Raw genomic sequence first — 14734 nt, 5'->3', positions numbered from 1 at the left:
AGATTCGTACTCTTGTGGCCGTCACTACTAACTAGACAGATTTCTCCTAATTAATGGAGACAGCAATAAGCGTAGAGAAAAGTTCAGTTGAAGAAAAGCAGGACAAAGAGATGTTTATAAGCGAACAAGCGACTTAATCATCTAGTAAACCTCGTGACCGAACTGTAGGGATGACCATAGGAGACTTTTGCTAGGTGTAACAGGTAAAAGGAGTTTTAAGTCCAATTTCAGTGACCAGTCTACTTCTAAAGGTAGACTGGAAGTCAACAGAGGCAAGTACAGAGGAGATTTAGTCAGGCAGCAAAGTAGCCTGGAGTTTTCCAATCAACACAACCAGGAGGATCTACAACCAGTTCAGCCAGGAAACCTTTATGTGCTAATTGTGGTAAGAACACGGAGGGCAATGCTACAGTGGAACAAATGTCTGTTATAATTGTGGGCAGGCAGGTCACCTCAAGAGGGAATGCCCATAGGTGATACAGGAAGATTAGCCAGAGTAGAGGACAATTTCTCAAACTATGAATCAACCAAGAATAGTAGGAACTAAAGGTGAAGGTTGTTGGGATTGGTGTCCTAAACCTCTCTTATATTCCCATTGTTTGTAAACTTGTATAAAAAATTATTACTAATAAAATAATTGTTATTTTATATGCACTAACTCAATCCAATAAACTAAGATCCTAGGTTATTTTATGTAACTTAAACATGTATCTGAAGACATACAAGTGGAACATGTTTAAGTAATAACATGAACGGTCTATAGTAGATGGATAAAGTTGGCTACTTATCCCAGTAACATTACGAATACGACTCATTTTGTAATTGTTGAAATTGTTGTAGAGTGTTACAAATGATCTGATCCTGATCATTCATGTGGAGACATGTGAGTGGGGGTATTCTATACAAAGAGTTTATACAAGACTGGGACCACGAAATGATTAATCTCTCTTTCTAACTCCGTTACTAAAAGAGACTTACATTTCACTAAGATGACTATAGATGACATGACCTTAATTCTGAGTGAGTTGCGAACTCTTGCCTATAAAGGCGGTCCTTTGATTTTCTTGGGTGAGAACGGCCAGATTTGTCGACTCAATATGCCTACCATTTTGGGGATTCGTCTGAGTGGGGAGTTATAAACTCAACTACACAAGATGGAATTCACTCCTTCCTTTTGTTAGGGTAGGTAGATGAATTACTCCCTTAAGAGCTGATTCCAGGTCTTGAACAATGAGGGCCTTCGCCCTCTCTTTGGCCAAAGAAAGGTCTAGTTATAGTTGGACTATGACTAATTGTTCATAAAATGAATCAGTGATACTTAAGGAGTTAGACATAACTGCAAAGGTAAAATGGTAATTTTGACCCAACTATACTTAAGAGCAATTTATGAATGGTAAATGCACTGTTGATTGGTTATATCCAATGGGCATAGAAATATATCTACAGTACAAAGAGTGCAACTGTCGGCCTATAGTAGAGTGACTGATAGTTAATGAATGTTGATTAATTTGATTAAAAAGTTTAATCAATTAATCTTGTATCATTGGAGCTTTAATCTGTAGGTTCATAAGGTTCCCTTGTTAGCTCAATAAGGAATAATGAGAATCAAATTAATTTTAGTTTAATTTAAATTGTTTAAATTAACTAAAGAAAATTAATTCTAAAAGATATAATTAATATAATGTATGTTGATACATTATAATATTGATTCATCAAAGTATAATGTATGTCGATACATTATATAGTTTAATGAGAGAGATGAGTATTTGAATATGATTCAAGTATTTATTATATGAATGAGATTCATATTAAAAGCTATATGTTAAAATTAATGTGAACATGATTAATATTATATCTATATAGTTATATGAGAGAATAATAAACTATAGGTTTTGTTATATATGATATAATAAACTATAGGTTATATATTATATGGGATATAATATAAAGTTTAATTATATTAATTGGTTAGTATAATTAAATTAAAATCGAATTTTTGAATTTTGAATTCAAAAATCAATAACTCCTTGGAGTTATTTAGTTATCTCTCATGCATGGTCTAGAGTGGAAGGGGGTGACATGATTTGGTGGCTTTACATGAAAACCAAATCTTGCAAAAGAAGGGTTATCTCTGCTTTCAAGTTTTTTATCATTTCCCTCTGGCAAATTCTCTAACAAGGAAGACTCCTTGTGGTGGTGTTCTTTCCATATTCTTTGGGCTATTATGTTCATGGTGTTGAGATCAGGAAAAGAAAACGGTTTGTGATCTTTTGTGTTATTGGAGAGGAAGCGTGAAGAATAGTTCTTCAAGGGTTAGTATTCTTATCCCTTTTCGTCTCTGTAATTCCTTTAGAAGCATGCTTAAGTATGGATGTTTATCATTGTCTCAGTTATTGTTCTGTTTAATTAAGTTTTGTAAAATGATTTCAAAGACACTAGCGATCGCTCGCTTCCGCTGCGGAAAATCGATTTCCTTCAAAGGCACTAGTGGTGCTAAATAGAAAGGTATTGCAGGACGGCTTCGCTAACAAGGGAAACTGTACCATGGCGCAACAGGAGGCAGAGGATGCAATAGAAGTTATCGCTGGTACATTACTTATCTGTAACCAGCCTGCACATATATTGATGGATCCAGGAGCCACCCATTCTTTTACTATTAGCATGTTTGCCTTAACTACGAATATGGTGTTAGAATATATGTCTGATGAGTTATTTATTTCTACTCTTGTTGGGGAAACTACCATAACTAACGAAGTGTTTAAAGATTGCGTAGTTGAGATTGATGGAATAGTCATGTCAGTAGGCTTAATTCCTTAAGATCTGTAGGATTTTGATGTGATTTTAGGAATAGATTTCTTATCTACATATCATGCATCCATGGACTACTATAAGAAGGAGGTGATATTCAGGAAGTAAGGAGAGATTGAAGTTGTGTTCAGGGAGATGGAAAGATTCTTCCTACCTGTTTAATATCAACTCTAAAGGCTAGAAAGCTATTAAGTAAAGGATATACATCATATTTGGCACATGTAACTAATTTACAAGAAAAGAAGTTAAAGCCTGAGGACATTCTAGTAGTGTGAAATTATGTGGATGTCTTTCTAGAGAAGCTATCAAGGTTACCACCTGACAGAGAGGTAGAGTTCACTATTGATCTAATTTCAGGAACAACATCTATTTCTTAAGCTCCTTACAAAATGGCACATAGAAAACTAAAGGAGTTAAGAACTCAATTGTAGGAACTGGTGGATAAAAGGTATATCCAACCCAGTATGTCTCCTTGGGGAGCACCAATACTGTTCGTAAAGAAGAAATAAGGTACACTCAGGTTATGTATTGATTATAGGAAACTAAATAAGCTAACGATATATAACAATTATCCTTTACCTCGCATCGATGATTTATTTGATCAACTAAGAGGTGTAGAAGTATTTTCAAAAATTGATTTGAGGTTAGGATATCATCAACTGAAGATCAAGGAATCAGATGTTCCCAAGACTATTTTCAAGACCAAGTACAAACAATATGAGTTTCTGGTTATGTCATTTACACTGACGACCACACCAGCAGTGTTTATGGATCTTATAAACAAAGTGTTCTATGCATATCTCGATTAGTTTGTGATTGTGTTTGTAGATGATATTCTTGTATATTCAAAACATAGGGAGAAACATGCAGAGCATCTCAAGGTAGTGTTGCAAACACTACATGACAAGAAGTTATATGCTAAATTTAGTAAGTGCGAGTTTTGGCTTGATCAAGTGGTGTTCTTAGGTCACATAGTGTCAGTTGCAAAAGTTAGTATGGATCCTCAGAAGAAAGAAGCTATAGTTAGGTGGGAACGACCCACTTTAGTGACAGAAGTTTGTAGTTTCCTGGGTTTAGCAGGTTACTACTGATGTTTTGTTGAGGCCTTTTCAAAGATAGCACTTCCTCTAACAGGTTTAACAAGGAAGAATGCTAAGTTTGAATGGTCAGAGATGTGTGAACAGAGTTTCCAGGAGTTGAAGAGGAGGTTAGTAATAGTACCTATCTTAACTATGCTAGTACTAGGAAAATAGTTTTAAGATTTATTGTGATGCTTCTCGGCAGGGTTTAGGATGTGTTCTCATGAAAGAAAGAAAAGTAGTTGCTTACACATCAAGACAGTAAAAAAAAAGCATAAGTGTAACTGTCTGAAGCATCACTTGGAGTTAACTACAGTGATTTTAGCACTGAAAATTTGAAAATTTGTTCGATGAGAGATGTCACATCTACGCTAACCATAAGAGTTTAAAGTACACCTTTGAACAGAAGGAACTGAACATAAGATAAAGGAGATGGCTAGAATTGATCAAGGATTATGACTGTATGATAGAATTGAAGGAACTGTGAAGTCCACTACGGAAGCGGGATCATTCTCAATTCCTGATTTTCACATAATATAAAATTGTAGAGAAAAATTTATGCAAATTACAGGAATTTTACAGCATGCAATTGAAAGAGAATTTTAGGGTTAGAAAATAACTTACCCTTGAAGAACAAAAAACTTCACAGTTGGATTTTATGTCCTAAAATTCATAGTTTGTAAATTGATAAACATATTCTGTTTTGTTTTTCGATAAAATTGTTATTGAAATTGTAATCTTGAATCCAATAAACTAAGATCCTGAGGCTATTTGATGTAGACTTGAACTTTATATGATGACCTAAAACATGGATCAAGTTCGAGTACATAGCCTAAAATGATCTATAGTATAAGGATAAGGTTGGGCACCTTGTTCTGGGGATACTATGGATGCGGTCTACTTTGTAGTTAGTACAAACGATGTGATCCTGAATCGTTCATATAGAGATATGTGAGTGGGGGCATCCTGCAATGAGTTTGTATAAGATTGGACTACGACTTAGTCACTTTTGCTTTATAACACCGTTTACTGTATAAAACTGACTAATTCAAATTTGATGACTATAGTAATTCGATCTTAATCCTGAGCTAACTATGAACTCCTGTTTATTTAAAATTATCCTTAGATCTACATGGTGAGAGCAACTCAACAGCACTGGCTCAATAAGCCTCCCATTTCAGAGGTAAGACCGGGTAAATAGTTGGGGACATACGGTGCAAGACGGACTTCGCTCCTACCCATCTCTAGTGGTAGTAGATAGGTTGTTCCCTTAACTGCTGACTTCAGAATTAGAACAAGGGGCCCCACCCTCTCACTAGGCTAAGAAGGACTCGATTTGTTGGCTGGACCACAAATCAATTGTTCTTTAGAGGTTCAGTGGGACTGAAGGAACAAGAAGTGTTCTCGGGGGTAAAACGATATTTTGACCCAGCCAAGACCACGAACAACCTGTGAAAGATTGACTTACTAGTTATGGTTATATCAGATGGACAAAAATATATCTACAGTGAGGGGAGTGCAACTACGAGACTTTAGTGGAATGACCCATTAGTTAACAAATGTTGATTAATTAGGTTAAAGAGTTTTATCGATTAATCTTGGATTGTTGGAGCCCATGATCTGTAGGTCCATTAGGTCCCTCTGCTAGCTCATATGGATTAAACTTAGAACAGTATGTTGGATTAATTCGAATTGTTCGAATTAGGAAAAGGGATTAAAACCGACAAGTATATGCGATATCGCTATCGGTTTTTTGTATGGCGCTCTATATTCAAATGTGATTTGAATTTTGAAAATATGAATGCGGATTCATGTTCGGGAGGTCAAAATTAGTCAAGAGGGTCAAAACTATAAAAAGTCAAAGGGTTGACGTTTTCACTAGGGAAAGTCAAAGTTTGACTTTGACCAAATAAAAAAAGACCATTTTGCCCTTGACTAGAGTTAGTGGAATTATCCAACATTTTTGTTGGATAATCCCACTAACTTAAGTGGACTATGTATAAACATTATAGAATGACACATAGCTCACGTTGGTTTAGTGCTTTGTGAGGTGTTGATTTTTGGTGAGCTTTTACATGCATTAGATGCATGTAATTGTATTATAAAAAGTAAGTTTTTTTTAAAAATAAATTTTAGTTTTTTTTTAAAATAAATTTTCTTTTTAGCAAGCTGAATTTTCTATATTTTTTGTTTCCAAATTCTCACCAAAACTCCCCTTTTCGCACATTAACTCTGAACCTCCCTTTCTTCTCTTTTCATTCCTTCATTCACCGAGTCCCACAACCCGGTTCTGAGTCCAGAAAAAAGCAAGGAAACTCTAGTGGTGGTTCGATAGAGTTCGGGTCGAGATTCAGCGAGAAAAAACATTTTTTGGGAGCTACAAAGGTTGTACACTATCCCTTTTAGTTTACTATTTTTTTTACATTTGCATGCTAATTTCCTTTTAATTAGAGGCAATTGGAGTGTAATTAGATTCCTATTCTGTTGCGTATGTCTTGTGTTCCATTATGTGGTATCAGAGCATGCTTTAATTACGCTCAATTGCTTTTGGTGGGTATTTTTTCCTTTCTTTCAAATGTTGAACAAAATGTGGACTAAAGTGGATATATTATGGTTTTGGCATTGTTTTTCTTTAAATTTCTTGTGGAAATTTGTAATTGCTCACATGTTTATGAGCATTAATGTGTGGAAAATGGTCTGTAAATTTGTTAGAGTCATTAAAGTTGAAATTAGGTTGTAATTGCTCGGTTCTGGGAGATTGGACAGCTTCAAAATTTAGGAAAATTTGATTCCAGACCCATTTCGGCCACCAGACTCGATGACCCGCCCCCCAGCCCGAGGTCCAACCTGGTTCGGAGCAGCCCCGCGCGTACAGCCTGCCCGCTCCCGCCTCCACGACCCGCGCACTTTCCATCGACCCAACCCACCCCATGCTTCCGTTGACCTTGCTAGTGAACGTTGACCAGCCGGTCCAGACAGTCTAAACCGGTTCGTTTGACCTGGTTGAGCCGGTTTGACCGATTCAACTTGGTTTTTGGTATTTTTGGGCCGGTTTGAGTGGTTTCTGAGCGGTTCCAGATGGTTCAAAGTGTTTGAAGCCGGTTCCGGGAAGCTGGTTGCTAATTTCTATAATAAATTAATTATTTGTTTGTTTCTAATGCCAAAATCTGTCCACTTTAGTGTTATTTACCTATTATGCATGTGATGTATAATGTTGTTTGATTCTGTGTGCATATAGTATGCCATATCGTTGTAAAACCCCATCATAGGAAAAGCATGTGACATGCATTTGTTATATGTTATAAGTGTTATAAAATATATACTATGCATGCTTAGTTTTAATATAAGTGTTATATTAAAGCATGTTTGTTTGAATGAAGCATGTTATAGATGAATGCTCTAGGGTTATAAATGTTATAATTTATTTTATAATTGTTATAAAATAACCTAGACTTCTAAAATCTATAATAAAGATAAGATGCATGCTCACTTAGGGTTAACCATCGAGCAATCCCAATTTTCATAGAAAATAGGTCGATATCTTGTAAAACCGAAGTTACAAGAAAAATCATCCGGCAAGATCTTGGCAAAAAGTTAGATAAAATGACTAAGGTTGAAGTTTTTTAAGTTGACGGTTGACGGAACTTTTACTACCTGGAGATCGAGTCGGCATCTGAATTAGGTTAAACCAATTTTATGAGCATGCGTGAGCGGTGTGAGGTAATAAAATTTATTTATCACCTAGACATCGTAGGTTAAAAATCCAGTATAAAAGTTATACTCGGATGAATCACCTAGACTTAGGATATGTTTAAGTTAGCCGAAATGTATCACTAAATATTTTATACCTAACCGTCTAGAACACTTCAGCTGGAGAGAAGTAATGTACTTTTAGCTCTAGCGTCCCTAAAAGTTCACACCGTGAGATTCATGCTTGGCTTTGGGCCATCCTGGGAGCGGACTCTATTCAGAGAGTGTTTGCATGAGCCAATACGAAGGTGAATAGGGGAAGTTGTTCATAGTAAGTGGGAGAAGGAAGTGTGTCAACACATCCTACAGTCTCTTCCATTAAGTCGCACCATGAGATTCTTATAGTGCGCCTGCATGTCTGCCCTAGAGCGACCTTACCAATCGGAGGGTTGTATTATAGGATTCGGAACTCTGCAAACTCTAGAAATTAATAGGGTCTCTCAGGTCCATTTTCATTCTTATCTTTCCAACTTCGGGAGCATAATGATTCCAATCTTTGAGGTCTAGAAATGGAGGGTCACACTTACGAGAATTACCAAGTGTTAGTAAATTCTTGAACAAATTAGCGATAACTAAGTTACTATAGGAATAAGTGTTATTCTGGTGATAGTATCTAGTGAAGATAGTCTTGGTTCAACGAATGAATAGTCGATCACCCCTCAGTGAAGGTTATTCTAAACCGTTGAAATATCGTTGCAAATATAATAATGATGGGTACATTATTATTATTATTATTTACTAAACTTGATTGGATTTTAAATATTAATGTTTTTTACTAAAAGGGATATGTTTTTCTTTTCAGCATGACTAGCTCTTTGGTTCAACTATTAGCTTATGAAAAACTTAATGGCGACAACTACTCAACATAGAAAACAAATCTGAATACAATACTAGTAATAAATGACTTGAGATTTGTCTTAACTGAGGAATGTCCTTAGGCCCCTGCCTCGATGCTTATGATCGATGGGTTAAGCCTAATGATAAAGCCCGTGTCTATATTCTTACCAGCATGACTGATGTATTGGTGAAAAAATATGAATCCTTGGGCATAGCTAAGGCTATCATGGATTCATTAAAAGAGATGTTTGGGCAACCGTTATCAATCCTAAGACACGAGGCAATTAAGTACATTTACAATAAGCGTATGAAGAAAGGGACTTCTATTAGAGAACATATCCGGGACATGCTGGTCCACTTCAATGTTGCTGAAGTAAATGGTGGCACCATCGACGAGGCAAATCAGGTTACCTTTATTATGGAGTCTCTTCTGAAGAGCTTCATACCTTTTCAAACGAATGCTTCTCTAAATAAGATAGAGTTTAATCTGACAACCCTTCTTAATGAGCTTCAGCGTTTTCAAACTCTTACAAAGTCCAAGGGGAAAGATATGGAGGCAAATGTTATCATCACAAAGAAAGTTTTAAAAGGATCATCCTCTAAAACTAAAGCTGGATCTTCAAAGAACAAAAATGTTCAAATGAAAAAAAAGGGTAAGAGGAAGACTCCCATGACAAACAAGGGAAAGAAAGTTGCAGAAAAAGAAAAATGTTTCCACTGCAACCAAAACGGGCACTGGAAGAGGAACTGCCCGAAATACCTTGCTGAGAAAAAAGCAAAAAAAGAAGCACAAGGTAAATATGATTTACTAGTTGTTAAAACATGTTTAGTGGAGTATGATACCTCAACCTGGATATTGGATTCAGGAGCCGCTAATCATATTTGCTTCTCTTTTCAGGAAACTAGTTCTTGGAAAAAGCTTGAAGAAGGCGAGATCACCCTCAAGGTTGGAACAGGAAAGGTTGTCTCGGCCAAAGTAGTGGGAGACTAGAAGTTATTTTTCAATGATAGATATATCATACTTAAAAATGTTTTGTATGCTCCTAAAATGAGATGGAATTTAATATCTATCACATGTATATTATAACAAATGTATAAAATATCTTTTGAAATTAATGAAGCGTTCATTTTCAGAAAAGGTATTCAAATTTGCGCTGCTATACTTGAAAACAACTTATATAAGTTAAGACCAACTAAAGCAAAATTTGTCTTAAATACTAAGATGTTTAGAATAGCCAAAACTTAGAATAAAAGACAAAAAAATTCTTCTAATGCCTATCTATGGCACTTAAGTCTTGGCCACATAAATCTCAAAAGAATTGAGAGATTGGTTAAGAATGGACTCTTAAATCAGTTAGAAGACAATTCTTTATCTCCATGTGAGTCTTGTCTTGAGGGAAAAATGACTAAGAGATCTTTACTGGAAAAGGTCTCAGAGCCACAATACCCTTAGAGCTCGTACATTCATACCTCTGTGGACCGATGAATGTCAAAGCTCAATGTGGGTATGAATATTTCATCAGTTTTATTGATGACTATTCAAGGTATGGTCATATTTACCTAATGCATCACAAGTCTAATTCTTTTGAAAAGTTCAAAGAATATAAGGTTGAGCTTGAGAACCAGTTAGGTAAAACAATTAAGACACTACGATCAGATCAAGGTGGGGAGTACATGGACTTAAGATTCCAGGACTATATGATAGAACACGGAATCAAGTCATAACTCTCTGTACCTAATATGCCTCAGCAGAACGGTGTATCTGAAAGAAGAAACAGAACCTTGTTGGACATGATTCGCTCAATGATGAGCTTTGCTAAGTTACCAGATTTCTTTTGCGGACATGCATTAGAAACTGTTGTCTATATTTTGAATAACATTCCCTCTAAAAGTGTTTCAGAAACACCTTATGAGTTATGGAAAGGGCGTAAAGGCAGTTTACATCACTTTAGGATTTGGGGATGCCCGGCACACGTGTTGGTGCAAAATCCTAAAAAATTGGAACATCGTTCAAAACTATGCCTATTTGTAGGTTATCCAAAAGAAACAAAAGGTGGTCTATTTTACGATCCTCAAGAGAATAAGGTATTTGTATCGAAAAATGTCACATTCTTAGAGGAAGACCACATAAGAAGTCATCAACCTCACAGTAGACTAGTATTGAATGAAATTTCCAAAGACGCTACAGATAGAGCTAGTTCATCTACTAAAGTAGTAGATAAAACTAGTACATCTGGTCAGTCACATCCTTCTCAAGACTTGAGAATGCCTCGACCGTTACTTGGGTTTAATAGAAACACAAGTCGTCATACCTGATGATGGCATAAAGGATCCATCGACCTATAAATAGGCGATGAAATATGTGGACCATGATCAGTGGGTCAAAGCCATGGACCTCAAAATGGAGTCTATGTACTTCAATTATGTCTGAAAACTTGTAGGTCAACCAAATGATGTAAAACCAATTGGTTGTAAGTGGATCTACAAAAGAAAACGAGACCAAGCCGGTAAAGTAAAACTTTTAAGGCTCGACTTGTGCCAAAAGGTTATACCCATAGAGAGGGAGTGGACTATGAAGAAACTTTCTCTCCCTTTGCCATGCTTAAGTCGATTAGAATACTCTTATCCATTGCCACCTTTTATGACTATGAAATTTGGCAAATGGATGTCAAGACAGCCTTTCTAAATGGCTCAACCAAAGGGGTTTATTGCACAGGGTCAAGAACAAAAGGTTTGTAAGCTTCAAAAATCCATTTATGGGTTGAAATAAGCTTCTAGATCTTGGAATATAAGATTTGATACTGCGATCAAATCTTATGGCTTTACAAGAAGATCATCAATTCTACTATAGCATTCTTAGTTTTATATGTTGACGATATTCTACTCATTAGGAATGAAGTAGGTTACCTAACTGACATCAAGAAATGGCTAGCAACGCAGTTCCAAATGAAAGATTTAGGAAATGTGCAGTATGTTCTCGGGATTCAGATTATTCGGAACAGCAAGAACAGAACACTAGCCATGTCTCAAGCAACATATATAGACAAAATGTTGTCTAGGTATAAGATGTAGAATTCCAAAAGATGTATTTTACCTTACAAATATGGAATTCATTTGTCAAAGGATCAATGTCCTAAGACACCTCAAGAGGTTGAGGATATGAGATGCATTCCCTATGCTTCTGCAGTAGGGAGCCTGATGTATGTAATGTTATGTACTAGACCTGACATATGCTATGTAGTAGGGATAGTCAGTAGGTATCAGTCCAATCCTGGATATGATCATTGGACTGCCGTTAAAAATATCCTCAAGTATCATAGGAGAACGAGGAACTACATGCTCGTGTATGGTACTAAGGATTTGATCCTTACTCGATACACTGACTATGATTTTCAAACCGATAAAGATGCAAGAAAATCTACATTGGGATCTGGGTTCATTCTGAATGGAGGAGCAGTAGTGTGGAGAAGTGTGAAGCAAAAATATATTGCATACTCCACAATCAAAGTTGAATACGTAGCTACATGTGAAGGAGCAAAGGAAGCAGTATGGTTGAGGAAATTCTTGACAGATTTGAAAGTCGTTCCAAATATGCATCTACCTATCACCCTATATTGTGATAATAGTGGTGCAGTTGCAAATTCAAGAGAACCAAGAAGCCATAAGCGTGGCAAGCATATTGAATGCAAATACCATCTTATCCGGGAAATTGTACATCGTGGAGACGTTGTAGTGACCAAGATATCTTCTGAGCAAAACATTGTTGATCCTTTTACAAAGGTCCTCACGGCTAAAGTGTTTGAAGGTCACCTACAGAGTCTAGGTCTACGAAGTTTGTAAACTAGGACAAGTGGGAGAACTTTTGGGTATATGCCCTAGTTTATTGTATTCTTATGTTTATTGTACTCATATGTCTCTTTTCCTCACTTAAATTTAACTATGTGATATTTCACTAGGAGTTTTAATCTAAGTGGGAGTTTGTTAGATTTTATGTCCTAAAACTCGTAGTTTGTAAATTGATAAACATATCCTGTTTTGTTTTTCGATAAAATTGTTATTGAAATTGTAATCTTGAATCCAATAAACTAAGGTCCTGAGGCTATTTAATGTAGACTTGAACTTTATGTGATGACATAAAACATGGATCAAGTTTGAGTATATAGCCTAAAATGGTCTATAATATAGGGATAAGGTTGGGTGCCTTGTTCTGGGGACACTATGGATGTGGCTTACTTTGTAGTTAGTACAAACGATGTGATCCTGAATCGTTCATATAAAGATATGTGAGTGGGGGCATCCTATGCAATGAGTTTTTATAAGACTGGACCACGATTTAGTCACTTTTGCTTTATAACATCGTTAACTGTATAAAACTGACTAATTCAAATTTGATGACCTAGGTAACTCGATCTCAATTCTGAGCTAACTATGAACTCCTGTTTATTCGAGATTATCCTTAGATCTGCATGGGTGAGAGCAGCTCAACAACGCTGCCTCAATAAGCCTCCCATTTCAGGGGTAAAAGCGGGTAAACAGTTGGGGACATAAGGTGCAAGACAGACTTCACTCCTACCCGTCTCTAGTGGTAGTAGATAGGTTGTTCCCTTAAGTGTTGACTTTGGAATTAGAACAAGGGGCCCTACCCTCCCACTAGGCTGAGAGGGACTCAATTTGTTGGTTGGACCACAAATCAATTATTCTTTAGAGGTTTAGTGGGACTGAAGGAACAAGAAGTGTTCTCGGGGTAAAAATGGTATTTTGACCCAGCCAAGACCACGAACAACCTGTGAAAGATTGACTTACTAGTTATTGTTATATTAGATGGACAGAAATATATCTACAGTGAGGGGAGTGAAACTACGGGACTTTAGTGGAATGACCCGTTAGTTAATAAATGTTGATTAATTAGGTTATAGAGTTTTACCGGTTAATCTCGGGTTGTTGAAGCCTATGATCTGTAGGTCCATTAGGTCCCTCTGCTAGCTCATATGGATTAAACTTAGAACAGTATGTTGGATTAATTCGAATTGTTCGAATTAGGAAAAGGGATTAAAACCGACAAGTATATGCGATATCGCTATCGGTTTTTTGTATGGCGCTCTATATTCAAATGTGATTTGAATTTTGAAAATATGAATGCGGATTCATGTTCGGAAGGTCAAAATTAGTCAAGAGGGTCAAAACTATAAAAAGTCAAAGGGTTGACGTTTTCACTAGGGAAAGTCAAAGTTTGACTTTGACCAAATGGAAAAAGACCATTTTGCCCTTGACTAGAGTTAGTGGAATTATCCAACATTTTTGTTGGATAATCCCACTAACTTAAGTGGACGATGTATAAACATTATAGAATGACACATAGCTCACGTTGGTTTAGTGCTTTGTGAGGTGTTGATTTTTGGTGAGCTTTTACATGCATTAGATGCATGTTATTGTATTATAAAAAGTAAGTTTTTTTTTTTAAATAAATTTTCTTTTTAGCAAGCTGAATTTTCTATATTTTTGGTTTCCAAATTCTCACCTAAACTCCCTTTTTCTCACATTAACCTTGAACCTCCCTTTCTTCTCTTTTCATTCCTTCATTCACCGGGACACACAATCCGGTTCTAAGTCCAGAGAATAGCAAGGAAACTCTAGTGGTGGTCCAGTAGAGTTCAGATCGAGATTCAGCGAGAAAAAGCATTTTTCAGGAGCTACAAAGGTTGTACACTATCCCTTTTAGTTTACTGTTTTTTACATTTGCATGCTAATTTCCTTTTAATTAGAGGCAATTAGAGTGTAATTAGATTCTTATTCCGCTGCGTATGTCTCGTGTTCCATCATTCACGTATTCCCTCGAACAGGTCACAAAGAATTCAATGAGGACACCACCAAACGGAGCCTTTTGTATTCTCTTTTGGGTAGTGAATTAGCAAGAAGTGTGGGCTCTGCTTCTTTTGGAAGAGGGAGATAATTTTTTAGAGGGAAAGACTTTTTTTGGGAAAAATTGCGTTGGGGAATAAAATTCACACACAGACATTCTCTCCATATTCTCTTCTGTGAAGAAGATGAAATACATCAAAACCCCCATCTCCCCTTTCCACGAACGATTGAAAAGAGAATTAAGGAGGAGTGGGTTACAACTCCCTCCTTAAAATTAAAATTAAATTTTAAATAAATTTAATTTAATAAATAAAACATATATATAATAACTAACTTATTATATATATAAAACCATATGTTAATATAGCACATAACCTATAGTTTATACTATATCAAATATA

General features: G+C 36.1%; 1 protein-coding gene across 1 annotated transcript; it reads left to right on the top strand.

The window, feature by feature from the left end:
- Positions 1–8565: 8565 nt before the first annotated feature.
- On the top strand, positions 8566–14424 carry LOC150032413 (uncharacterized). The gene is made up of 2 exons (XM_090306894.1): positions 8566–9127; positions 14315–14424. Exons 1-2 carry the CDS (start codon positions 8566–8568, stop codon positions 14422–14424), a joined length of 672 nt encoding a protein of 223 aa, XP_090163020.1.
- Positions 14425–14734: the final 310 nt, after the last annotated feature.

Source organism: Benincasa hispida, chromosome 11 (genome assembly GCF_027475165.1).
Source record: "Benincasa hispida cultivar pf3 chromosome 11, pf3_genome.v1.1, whole genome shotgun sequence".
Taxonomy (NCBI): domain Eukaryota; kingdom Viridiplantae; phylum Streptophyta; class Magnoliopsida; order Cucurbitales; family Cucurbitaceae; genus Benincasa; species Benincasa hispida.
Note: the sequence above shows the minus strand (reverse complement) of the source record. Positions and strands in the feature narration are given on the sequence as shown.

Coding starts and splice junctions, on each gene's coding strand:
- LOC150032413 (XM_090306894.1), top strand. CDS start 8,566: ATGTCCTTAGGCCCCTGCCTCGATGCTTATGATCGATGGGTTAAGCCT. Junction 9,128..14,314: donor TGTTCAAATGAAAAAAAAGG/GTAAGAGGAAGA, acceptor TCCCTCGAACAG/GTCACAAAGAATTCAATGAG.